At 47.9% G+C, this 12714-nt stretch overlaps 1 protein-coding gene across 1 annotated transcript; it reads left to right on the top strand.

Moving 5' to 3' along the window:
• Positions 1–3311: 3311 nt before the first annotated feature.
• LOC142047758 (uncharacterized) lies at positions 3312–12309 on the top strand. The gene is made up of 5 exons (XM_075072425.1): positions 3312–3414; positions 7138–7309; positions 10100–10263; positions 10923–11066; positions 11800–12309. Exons 1-5 carry the CDS (start codon positions 3312–3314, stop codon positions 11979–11981), a joined length of 765 nt encoding a protein of 254 aa, XP_074928526.1. The 3' UTR covers positions 11982–12309.
• The last annotated feature ends 405 nt before the right edge of the window (positions 12310–12714 follow it).

The raw sequence follows: 12714 nt of genomic DNA, 5'->3' as shown, positions 1-12714 counted from the left end.
ACCTGCTTTGGACAATTAGAGACTTCAGCCAAGGGGAGAGCTCAGCCCAGCAGCTCCCAGCTAGTCATAAAAACAGCAGCACAAATTAAAGACTGTGAGAAATAAAATGTCACACTGACACTGGCAGCGCTACAAATGTCATGACTGGGAGTCCCTGGGTCTGCGCTTTCTGATGGGGTGTGTAGAGGGACGAATGAGTCTTTAAGTCACCTTGCTGCTCCTCTGACCTTGGGGCTGACACAGCCTCTGACAGAACTGAGAACAGCCAAAGAGCTGCTCTACGTTGTGTCAATCGGAAATCAGTCTGCCAACCAAAGATCAGCTGGAGTGCAGTGTTCTGCTCCCACCCTTTTCCAGCCAGCCCTTAAACTGCCCCTCTCTGCCCCTACACAGAGGCTGGCAGAGTGAGTAGCAAGGGCTGGCTACACCATCTGAATTCCCCTCTGGATTTTTCTCCATTGGGGGAAGCCTCAGCTGCCCCTTTAGAGCAGCTTGCTGGTTGCTTTGCTCTGCCTCGATAGCTCTAAGTAGCTGGAAGAAGGGCCAAGGTTTTGGCTATAGGACTTGCTTAGGCTGAGGACTAACACGCCCCACAGGAAATCCATTCGTTTTCACATACCAGTGTCATCTCTGTTCGTCAGCAAACGCTCAGCTTGATTAGGGTTGTCAAGGGACATACAGCAGGGAGGCACCGAGTAAGGCGTCATCAACAAACCACTAAATGCTCAGACTCAGAGATGGAATCACTTCTGTTACTATTACACTGCATACTCATCAGCTCGGCTGGTTGAGCCAGTTGTCCAGCTGCTACCAGGATGACTTTGCTATGGTAATTAAAATACAAACAAGGCAAAGCAGGGTCTAAAGGCGGCTGCATTTTACACTCTATACCTGCAGGAATTTTGTAGAACAATTAAAAGCGTGGTCCTGATTCTTCATGGCATTACTCCAGTTTTACACTGCTGTGGTTTTGCTCACTTCATTGGAATCACACTGGGGTAACATAGCAGAGAATCAGGCCCAGTAGGTTGTATTGGATTTTGAGAGACCAGTGAAGTAATTCACCATTAAAACATTCGTTCTACCATGGTCCACCTGCATAGGAGTCTGATCTAGCAACTGATCCTTCACATTTCACCAACAGGTAGGTGTAGATTAGAAGAACGTAGATTTTCTTGATGCTCTTTATCAGAGGGAAGCCACATCGGGTCCATTTGCCAATGTATCAGAGTCTGTTTCTTAAAGCTCGCACAGCTTTTCCTTCTAATTTCTCCCTATCTGTCATCTTGATGATAAGCAAGTTGTTCCCTCTCAGAAGAGCATAGCTGGGCTCTTTAGGGAGAGGGAGAGAAGATGTTATGTTGTTTCTGTCTCTCAGTTTTTATTTATGTGTTAGTTAATTGGCATCAAGCAGGAGTTTGCAAAGATGAAAATGTCCATGGCTTTCTCTGACATTGTTTCCTGTTTAGCAGTTAAGTTGGCATCTTTTGCACAGGAACACAGGGATGTGAGGATTGCCATGCCATAGGACATCAGTGGTCCATCCACCCGGCGTTCTCTCTCTAAGGAGGTGTAAGAAATGTCCATGTTGGACAATCGTGGAATAAATGTGACCACTTTGCAGATCTATCTACCTACATACTTATCCTGCCCCATCACCATAGAATCTGAAGCTGTCTCTCACCATCTTTACAGTCTGTCTACACTAGGAGCTGGGGGTGTGATTCCGCATATCACACAGACATACTGACACTAGATCTCATCGTGCTAGTAGTGTAGCTGGAGTAGCACAGGCTGGGGTGAGCAGCGGCACAGGATAACTGTGCCAATTATGTACTCATGGGTTTCTGGCAGGTTTGTACTCAGCATGGCTAGCTAGTGTCACCATTTGCTGCTCCCTGTGCTACCATGACTACACTATTATTGAGATGAGAGCTAGTGTGGTACATATATGCAGCCAGGGGAATCAGACCCCTCTATCACTTGGTGTAGACAGAACTTTAATGTATTTGCCCTTGTAACACCCCTGTGAGGCAGCAAAGTGCTATTCTTCCCATTTTACAGAAGAGGAACTGAAGCAGGGAGACTCAGGACCAGATTTTCAGAGGTGTTTAGGCAGATAGTAGCCTTGAAGTATTTTCAAAAGCACCTGTGCACCCAACTCCCATTGATTCCCTCTGACGAAGATGTCAAATCTGCTGCTGAGCAGGAGACAATGTCAGAGGGAACCTTAAATATTTTTATTTCCATGGGAGCTTGATGTCTAGTTGTTTGAAGAACCCTATTAATCGCCTATCTGCATCTTTAGCCACATAAATCCCTTTGAAAATCTGACCTTATGTAACTTGCCCAAGGTCAGATAGAAGGAGCAAGATAGAATTGAATCCAGGTCTCCCAAGTCTTGAGCGTACACCCTGATCTAAGGGAATCCACTGTATCTGCCTATTCAGTGGCTCCCATCAGGTTTTGCATGAAGTTATGTCAAGGCAATCACCACAGCTTCTCTAGGGCAATGGTTCTCAAACTTGGGCCGCCGCTTGTTCAGGGAAAGCCCCTGGTGGGCCGGGCCGGTTTGTTTACCTGCCACATCTGCAGGTTCGGCTGATCGCAGCTCCCACTGGCTGCTCCAGGCCATTGGGGGCTGCAGGAAGCAGCGCGGGCCGAGGGACATGCTGGCCACCCTTCCTGCAGCCTCCATTGACCTGGAGCAGCCAGTGGGAGCTGCAGTTGGCCGAACTTGCGGATGTGGCAGGTAAACAAATCGACCCAGTCTGTCAGGGACTTTCCCTGAACAAGTGGCAGCCCAGGTTTGAGAACCACTGCTCTAGAGGCAATGCTGAACTCAAAAGCCTTAGAGTGAATTGCTGTTCATCATCTGTAATTCACATGGTTTGTGAATCAACTTGTAAAAGAGCAGAGTGTGGTCTAGGCAGACCAGGTCACAAGTCTGTCAGCACATTTCTGGGTTAAACCTATTGCTTTAAACTCCTTGAATACATGTGTTTTTGGGAGCAGAGGGGAGGTGGCGTGCTGTCAGGTGGAGGCCTTTGTCCCAGGGTGTTGCTGAGTAATATGGGGAACTCCCTATTTCTGACAGGGGCAGAACCTCTCAGAAACTAGGCAGCTACTTTGTTCTTGCCCAAGAAGGGGTGAGGCAGACACGTGCACTGGCTCATGAAATGGAGGGGAGGAAGGTCAGGATGTTGAAAGGAACCCAAATGCCTCCTCTCCTTCCCAGCCCCACCCATCTGAGATCTTAAATCCCAGCCTGGCTCAGCTATGGGAATTCACACCTGGCTCCCAACAGCACCATGAAGTCAGCGGGCATATTCCTCCTTGTGGGGCTTCTCACCCTCTGGGTGGTGCTGCCGTCTTGGTCTGGCACAATCTTACCCGTGCAACAAATCCCCAGAGGTAAGTGCTGAGAACAGCCTCTCACAGCTCTACCCTAGGGGCAGCAGGCAGCAGGCTCCTGTCCCATGGGAGAGCAGAGAGCAGGGGGCTCTTCAGGCTGTAGTGAGTGGTCCGCTCCCCAGACAGCACTAACAGGGCTGCTCTCTTTACTGACACTCAGCACCCGACGTTCTGGGATCACAACTGCTCCTGCACCAGGGAAAGGAAATGTCCTTGTGCCCTGATATGAGCCCAAAGGCCACCTCACTCGCAGGCTCTGTTTGGGATTTTATACTGTTCAGATACTGAGCCTGAGAAGGCACAGAGACCACGGAGTGAGGCTCAGTGCAGTAGGTGCCGAAGTTGCAGTTTCTCAACATGAATTTCATTAGCTTGGTTTGGTCTGAGCCTGCAGGGCCACTGAGGGGTTTCGTTGTGGAAGGGTTCTCAGCCAGACACGCCAATGCATCCCTCACTTCAAGGGATGCCAGTCATTTTTAGTCCCAATGTTACCCTCATTCCACACAAATGTGGCATTCCTGGACTTTTGTCGTCAAAAGGTATTCGGATCCAAAATGAAGAATGATAAGGCTGAAGTTACAAAGAGAATCATTGGCCCTAAGGGGATGAATCCCACAGAACTGTACCTTTCCTGAAGGAATCAGTGGTTGTGTCCATTTTTTGGATCTTGAGTGATCATTGAAGTAATTAATCCTCAGAACATTTGTTCTACCACTGCCCACCTTCATAGGATTCTAAATCAAATCACTGGTCCCTCTTATTGCATAAACAGGTAGGGGTAGAAGGACATCGATTTTCTTGATGCTCTTGATCAGAGCAAAGCTACATTTTCCTTTCTATCAGACTGTTTCTTCAAAGTCTCACAACTTTTCCTTCCCATGTCTCCCTATCTGTCCTCTTGATGTCTAGCAGGGTCTTCTCTCTCAGGAGAGCACGGCTGGAAGTCTTTAGGGAGAGGAGGTGTTATTTCGTCCCTTGCTCAGAGTTTTTATTTGTGTTAGTCACTTGAAAACAAGTGGGAGTTTATAAAGTACAAATGTTCTAGGGCTTCCTCTGGCCTTGTTTCCTGTTCAAAGGATGTAGGAATTACCATGTCAGATGAGATCATCAGTCCATCTATCCAGTATCTTCTCTCTCAGCCTTAAGTGACTTGCCCAAGGTCAGCCAGAGAGAGTGGGGTAGAATTAAACCCAGGTCCTAATTTCTGAACCAAAGCCAGTGTTTCTGCCCAGTTCAGGGACTCCCATCATGTCTTGGATAAGGTTATCTCAAGGTATTTATCATCTTGGGGCAATGTCGAACTCAAAGGTCCCGGAGTAAATGGTTGTTCATCATGTGCATTTCACCAGCAAAAAGTGAAGCTGAATTCAGGTGAAGTTGAACCAGTGGAACTTTATTCAACCCTGTGAACTGCTCTGTCCATGTGGCTGTGTTGCTTCCAGCCCAACTCCTCACATTCCCAATTTCCCTGTCTCCTCAATGACAGTCTCCGTAGGGAACATGGGCTCTCTGATTCCAGTGCCACTGATCCTGATACATCTTCCCTATTTTACAAACATCTTAATATATACGTTAAAAACAAATAATTGACACCCAGACCCCCACCTTATGTCCCTTCAGCCAGAGGTTGCTAGAATATAGCCAAGTTAGAGTCTTATCTTCGCCATAGACTCTCAGGTGGCTACATAGTCTCTGAGATAGTTTGGAGTCCCCAACTGGTGACCACACCGTGGGTGACCCATCTATCTCCTGTCTCCAAGTCTAGCAAAATATGTCTCTGTGAAGTCTCCTCCCTCCCTGTGCTGTTGGCCTCTGGATGGTTCTGTCTTTTCATTCTCTGATGAGCTCTGTATCTCTGTAGGCCCTCTCTTGGTGTTGTGTCTGCGGCTTGTAAGAGCCTCCAGTTCCTTCAGATCATCTCTCCCTCTTGTGCAGTCCAGTCATATGACCTGGATATCACCACACCCCGCACAGATCCTTTAGTCCACTCCTTCTGGTGTCTCTTTAATGGTTGGATCCTCCACAGGGGTATCTGTCATCAGATCCAGTAGGTCCTTGGCTGACCTGTCATACTCTGTTAGCTGATTTCTCCAATTGTTGGCCATTTCCTCTTGGCATGTTCCCAGCCTTCTGGCTGCAACAGGTCTCCCCTCATTGATAGCAGGGTCGTGGTCAGTGGCTGCACTGGTACTGTTTTGGCACCCCCTTTGATGGGGTATGCCTGTGTGCCAAAAATGCCAACAAAGGGACCAAACCCCAAGAAACTGCCTTGTGTAACAGTCTCTTAGCTGTTTTCACATCTGATTCCACCTCATCATTAGTCTATGGAAATGCCAAGGAGTCAAATTCCTAATTTGCATGCAAATTCCTTAAACTTTTCCAAGGCAAATGGAGGTTCGTTTTCAGTGAATATAGTGTCCAGAATGCCATACCTCACAAGGCGGGCTGCCAGTTTGCCAATCACTGACTTGCTTCTTGTATCAGGAAGGGCATTGACCTCCGACCAATTTGAACAATAGTCCACAGCAATCACGCATTGCTTTTCTTTTAAGGTAAATAAGTCAATTCCCACCTAGGTTGGGTATGCAGCTCATATGGTAAGAGAATCTCTTTCCCCCGCTATCACATGACTGGCAGCTGTCACATCCTTCTATCAAGGGGCAGAGTCATGTATTCATTCCTGGCTAGTCAAGACACTCCTGAACTTGTGTAAGGCAGTTGTCAATGCCCAGATCTGAGAGATGGCATCCTCTCATAACTAGATGAGGACAACAGCTCTCTGCCCACAAAATATGATTCCATCCTGCACACTCAGCTCATCTTTAATTTGCATATATGGTTCTGCTCCTCTCAGTACTTGGCTTTTGTCTGCTAAGATCGCTCTGTTGAGTGTCCTTGTCCATAACTTCCTTGATTTCTATCAGCTTCACTGTTGAAACTACGAGACCGTGCACCAGGTTAATGGGTTCAGTGTCCTGACCCCCTTCCCCCATCTTGCTGATGCTGGTCTCAGGGTGTCCGCTAGCACCAGGAGTCATCTTGGACAATATTTGGACAATATCTGATCTCTACCTGGTAGAGTTGGAGGGGCAGCAACATGTGCTGCTGTCTCTTTGGAGCACTAAGAAGGAGTTTTGCTGTGATTGGCTCTACAAGTTTGTGGCCTGATTGCACTAATGGCCATAGGTGCACTGATGGAATCACTCCATTCCAAATACCACAGCCAGAAGCTCTTCTTCTATTTGGACGTGCCCCTGTTCTCTCTCAAACAGGGCTCTGCTGATATAAGCGACCACCTGCAATAGCAGGGATCTGGGATTACAGTGCCCAGAAGATTTGGCTAGAGACCTGCCTGGGTTCTTTCCCTCCCTAATTCTCATTTCCAGATGGTGAGGCTTCAGTCACTCACCCCTCAGCAACAGGGGTCCCGATTCTCCCTGCCATGCCCCATTTGTAGTTGTGTGCTTCTTCCTCCATGCTGACATGGCAGCATTTTACACCTACCTTGCAGAGCTGTGAATGACACATGAGGTGCCTGGCAGGAGAGGATTAGACCCAGGATAGTTCAATAGAGGCCTTTCAACTGACAGCAGAATTTCACAGAGTCCAGACTGGTCCTACCACAGTCTGCACTGTGCCTGATGGCAGGTGCCTCTCACTGGAGCTCAGCATGCTGCCTGGCATTACAAGGTGGTGGTTATACTGTGCACCTCTTTCTTGCAGAGAAATCTGGGATCTGCCCAGTGGTTTCTGTCAGGTGCAAGATGCTCAGTCTCCCTCTACCTTGTCAATCAGACAGCCAGTGTGCTGGGGCAGAGAAGTGCTGTGACACCAGCTGTGGATTGGGATGTATTCTAACTCAGCAAGGGAACTGCCTCATTGGTTATAGCCTGAGGTGAAAGGGGGGTTCCGCAAGGAGCTCTCACCCTGTCCCTGCTGAGCCAGGGACAGTATTTCAGTTTTAGCAAGAACTGATATTTGTGCCAAAAGCTTAGTTTGTTACCTTGTAACTAGGGCAGTCAAGCAATTAAAAAAAATTAATTGCAATTAATCGCACTGTTAAAGAATAATAGAATACCTTTTATTTAAATATTTTTGGATTCTTTCTACATTTTCAAATATATTAATTTAAATTACAACACAGAATACAAAATGTACAGTGCTCACTTTATATTTTTAATACAAATATTTCCACTGTAAAAAGCAAAAGAAATAGTATTTTTCAATTCCCCTAATACAAATACTGTAGTGTAATCTCTTTCTAATGAGAGTTGAACTTACAAATGTAGAATTATGTACAAAAAATAACTGCATTCAAAAATAAAACAATGTAAGACTTTAGAACCTACAAGTTCACTCAGTCCTACTTCAACCAAATCGCTCAGACAAACAAACAGTTTGGTTACAATTTGCAGGAGATAATGCTGCCCCTGTCTTCTTTACAATCTCACCTGAAAATGAGAACAGGCATTCACATGGCACTATTGTAGCCGGCCTCATAAGATATTTATGTGCCAGATGTGCTAAAGATTCATGACCTTTCATGTTTGAACCACCATTCCAGAATATATGCATCCATGTTGATGACGGGTTCTGCTTGAGAACGATCCAAAGCAGAGTGGACTGATGCATGTTCATTTTCATCATCTGAGTCAGATGCCACCAGCGGAAGGTTGATTTTCTTTTTTGGTGGTTCATGTTCAGTAGTTTCCGCATTGGAGTGTTGCTCTTTTAAGACTTCTGAAAGCACACTCCACGCCTCGTCCCTCAGATTTTGGACTGCACTTCAGATACTTAAACCTTGGGTCGAGTGCTGTATCTATCCTTAGAAATCTCACATTGGTACCTTCTTTGCATTTTGTCATATCTTCTGTGAAAGTGTTCTTAAAACAAACATGTGCTGGGTCATCATCCAAGACTGCTATAACATGAAATATATGGCAGAATGCAGGTAAAACAGAACAGGAGACATACAATTCTCCCCCCAAGAAGTTCTGTCACAAATGTAATTAATGCATTATTTTTTTAATGAGCATTATCAGCATAGAAGCATGTCCTCTGGAATGGTGGTTGAAGCATGAAGGAGCATACAGATGTTTAGCATATGTGGTATGTAAATACCCTGCAACGCTGGCTACAAAAGTGCCATGTGAATGCCTGTTCTCACTTTCAGGTGACGTTGTAAATAAGAAGCAGTCAGCAGTATCTTCCTGTAGCGGTGCAGGGACTCACCCCTGCGGCACCTCCTGCTAGTCATCCAGGGAATTAGCTCCTCCAGCTTCCAGAGCACCCTCTGCAGGCCGGTGTCCTGCTTGCCACTTCGCTCCTGTGTCCCTCCCAGGACTTAGTACCCCGTTATCTGGGGTGCTGCCCCCTGGCAAGGCCACCAGTCTCAGGGTCTCCCCATCCAAGGGAACCCCCAACCCTCAATCCCCACCTTGTCTCAGTCATGGGCTACTGCCAGTCACCAACTAGCTCCATTCCCTGGGGCAGACTGCAGTATAAACCACTCATCACTAGCAAGGAAGGTTTGGACCTGCTGCCTCTGCCTAGCCTTGGGCTGTCCCTGGCAACCCCAGTACCTGGGTGGTCTTCTACTAGGCCGCAGCCTGCAGGGTTTCCAGGCCGGGGCTCCCAGCTCCCTTGGCCTTCCCCCAGCTCTGCTCCACTCCAGGTACCTTCTCTAGCTCCCTGTAGCCAGGCCTTTCTCCCTCTACAGCTAGAGGAGACTCTGTGCTCCTGGCTCAAAGCCTTTTTATAGGGGCCGGCTATTGTCTGTTTGGGGCATGGCTCCCAGCTGTGCATACTTCCTCAATCAGCATGGGAGCTGCTTGCTCCAGCCACAGCCCTATGCTAGGCTGTTCTAAGACCCGCAGGGCAGAAGAGGGTGACCCCCCCCGCTACACTCCCCTAAATGTACCAGGAACCCAATAAGTACACTCCCATAAATGTAAACAAACTTGTTTGTCTTAGCAATTGGCTGGAAAAGAAGGAGGACTGAGTGGACTTGAAGGCTGTAAAGCAGTGGTCCCCAGCCTCTTTTGTCTGGTGGGCACCAGACGAAGGACTGTGGTGGCAGTGGAGCAGCCACCGAAATACCATCAAATTTCTGCGGCATTTCAGTGATGACGCCTCTTGATGATGTCACTTGTCGGCGGCAAGCGGCGTCATCAAGAGGCTTTGCCGCCGAAACGCCACAGAAATTCAGTGGCATTTCGGCGGATGCTCCACTGCCGGCCAGGATGCAGGCACATTTAGATGCCCACAGGCACCGCATTGTGGACCCCTGCTCTAAAGATTTACATTGTTTTGTTTTTGTGTGCAGTTATGTAACAAAAAAAAAATCTAATTTTGTAAGTTACACTTTCACAATAAAGAGATTGCATTATAGTACTTGTATGAGGTGAACTGAAAAATATTATTTCTTTTATCATTTTTACATTGCAAATATTTGTAATTAAAAATAATATAAAGTGATAAAAGTACACTTTGTATTCTGTGTTGTAATAGAAATAAATATATTTGAAAACGTAGAAAAACATCCAAAATATTTAATAAATTTCAATTGGTATTCTATTATTTAACAGTGCAATTAATCGCAATTACTTTTTTTAATCGCAGTTAATTTTTTGAGTTAATCAAGTGAGTTAACTGTGATTAATTGACAACCCTACTTGTAACACAGGATTTGTTTGTTAGTTACAGCAAAACCTGGGACCTGTCCATTGATCGCGAGTACATGTCGCATGATAAACCCTCCTGATAAGTGTAAGGAAGACCGTGACTGCATCGGCCCCAAGAAGTGCTGCATGTCTGTCTGTGGGAAGGAGTGCCTTCCACCCAACCAAGGTACCACACTGGGCCAGTATTTCTAATCCTTCTACCCAGGGCCATCCCTAGCCATCCTTAGCTACGCAGCCCCCCCTGCGGGGTGTGTGTGTGGGGCCCCAGGTCTCCATGGGAGTAGGGGCAAGGTACAGGCCCCAGGCCTCTGAAGAGGTGGGGGGCGAGGCTGGCTTCGGGGGTGGGGAGGAACCACCCTCCAGCACTCACTGTGGCTGGGGCCAGGTTGCTGCAGAGCTCAGGAGGGTGGGAGTGGAACAGAAAGAGGCTGGGCAGAGCAGGGGTGGGAGCCCTGGGGAAGAGCTGGAGCACGGGCTGGAGCAGCATGCAGCAACGCCAGGCACCAGGACATTTTTTTCTGGTGCCCTACGCTGCTGTGTACTTTGCATATGGGTAAGGACGGCCCTGCTTCTACCATGCTTTGCAGTAAGATTATTCCCTGTTCCAGCCCATCAGTGGCGGGGGGGAGGGTGGAGGAACTTGTCCACGCAAGACTTTCATTCATCCTTCAGTCAAAGGATGCCAGTTATTTTTAGTCCCAATGTTACCTTCATTCCACACAAATGTGGCTTTCCTCTGCATAATAGCAGGTGCCTCTCACTGGAGCCCAGCATGCTGCCCAGCATTACAAGGTGGTGTTTATACCGTGCACATCTTTCTTGCAGTGAGATCTGGGACCTGCCCAGTGGTTCCTTTCAGGTGCAAGATGCGCAATCCCCCTAATCGTTGTCGATCAGACAGCCAGTGTGCTGGGGAAGAGAAGTGCTGTGACACCGGCTGTGGAAGGGGCTGTGTTCTAACTCAAAAAGGTACCTGCCTCATTGTTTATAGTCTGTGGCTCTTGGTTCCCCAGGGAGCTCTCACCCTGTCCCTGCTAAGCCAGGGACAGCATTTCAGCCTTTAGTAGGCAGAGATGTTCATGCCAGGGGCTTAATCTGATGCAGTGAAATCTAGGACCTGCCCAGTGATCAAGAATACCTGTCTCAGGGTAGATCCTCCCAATGAGTGTGTGATTAGGATCCTGAGTGCCCCAGCACTACAAAGTGCTGCATGTGCACCTGTACAAAGGCTTGCCTTCCGCCCAACCATGGAACCCCGTAGGGCCAGTATTTCCAAACCTACCACCTTGCTTTGCAGTGAGATCATCACCCCCTGTCCTAGCCCAGTCGTGGGCGGGGAGGGCAGGAGTGTGCTGTGTGATCCAAGCAGACCTCTCCCATCTCCCTCACTTTGACAGGCAGCACTCATTTTAGTCCCAATGGTACCTCTCTTTCCCTGCTCCTTGTTGTTGAAAGTTGTTAGCAATGAGGAGTGATGGCACTGGGGTTACAGAGAGAGTCACTGGCATTAAGGGGATGAAGCCCACAGAACTGCAGCTGTCCTGCAGGAATCATTTGCTTGTGTCCATTCTCTTAGGTCTTGACAGGGTGAGAGATACAAGGGAACTGGAGCTGAGAACTCAGCAGGCAGAGATCAGTGCCTGGAGCCTGGCTATTATCCTGTTATAGAAGGTTGTTTATCCTGCCATCTCTTCTCTTGCAGAGAAACCCGGGACTTGCCCAGTGGTTACTGTTCGGTGTCTTATGATAAATCCTGCCAACAGTTGTTATCATGACCACCAATGTCCAGGGCCAAAGAAATGCTGTGAAACTAGCTGTGGGAGACATTGCGTCCTGCTTCAGAGAGGTACTGGTCTCAGTGTAACTGGGTCACCTTTATCCTGATGATAGGAGGCTGCAGGTAAATGGATCTGGGGACCTCAGCCCAATTCAGTCATTTCTGTGATCTCCAGGTGTTGGGTTTTCAGTCACTGGACCCCAGAGTTCACAGAGCATTTGGGCAGAAGCTTCTCAGATAACGGAGAACTCTAGTTAACACTAGGTGACACCACCCACCTGGACTTATTATCCCAGCTTCCAGTGCAGAGGGTTGCTTACACTATGATCTTCCTGTGTTACAGAGAAACCTGGCATCTGTCCAGCAGTCAGTATAAGGTGCCTCTCATGGTATCCTCCTAATGCAGTGTGTACAGGACGGTCAGTGTCCAGAAAATGAGAAGGGCTGCGTCACTAACTGTGATTAGCCACAGAAAGATATCCACCTCCACTCATGTTTACATCATAAGTACCCAGTCTCTGCAGTGAGATCTCTCCCTGCTCCAGCTGAGCTCAGGGGCTGCCCACTGGGGAGGGTTGTACAGCCCTGGGCTGCAGGCACAAATCACTGCACTAACCACAGCTGAAGTCCAGAGGCACAATATGCTGCTTTCCCAGAGAAGGACCTGGGGACTTGGCATCTTCCCAGCTTCGCCAACACTTGTTGCACTGGTGCTGAGCCTGAAACATCCCCATTCATGCTGGGCCCAGCAGAGAGATCAGTCCAAGGGCCATATCAGGCGGTGCATGTGAAACTGTGAATGAGTAGCAGAATTGTGGCAGCAAACAAATGAAAGAAAAC

This window comes from Chelonoidis abingdonii, chromosome 14 (assembly GCF_003597395.2).
Source record: "Chelonoidis abingdonii isolate Lonesome George chromosome 14, CheloAbing_2.0, whole genome shotgun sequence".
Lineage (NCBI taxonomy): Eukaryota > Metazoa > Chordata > Testudines > Testudinidae > Chelonoidis > Chelonoidis abingdonii.
This window is presented reverse-complemented; position numbering and strand designations above follow the sequence as displayed.

Bases quoted from the DNA above. Each gene is read 5' to 3' on its own strand.
- LOC142047758 (XM_075072425.1), top strand. From the start codon at position 3,312: ATGAAGTCAGCGGGCATATTCCTCCTTGTGGGGCTTCTCACCCTCTGG. The intron at 10,264-10,922 runs GTACCACACTGG...TCTTTCTTGCAG, and splicing joins GTGCCTTCCACCCAACCAAG to TGAGATCTGGGACCTGCCCA. The intron at 11,067-11,799 runs GTACCTGCCTCA...CTTCTCTTGCAG, and splicing joins CTGTGTTCTAACTCAAAAAG to AGAAACCCGGGACTTGCCCA.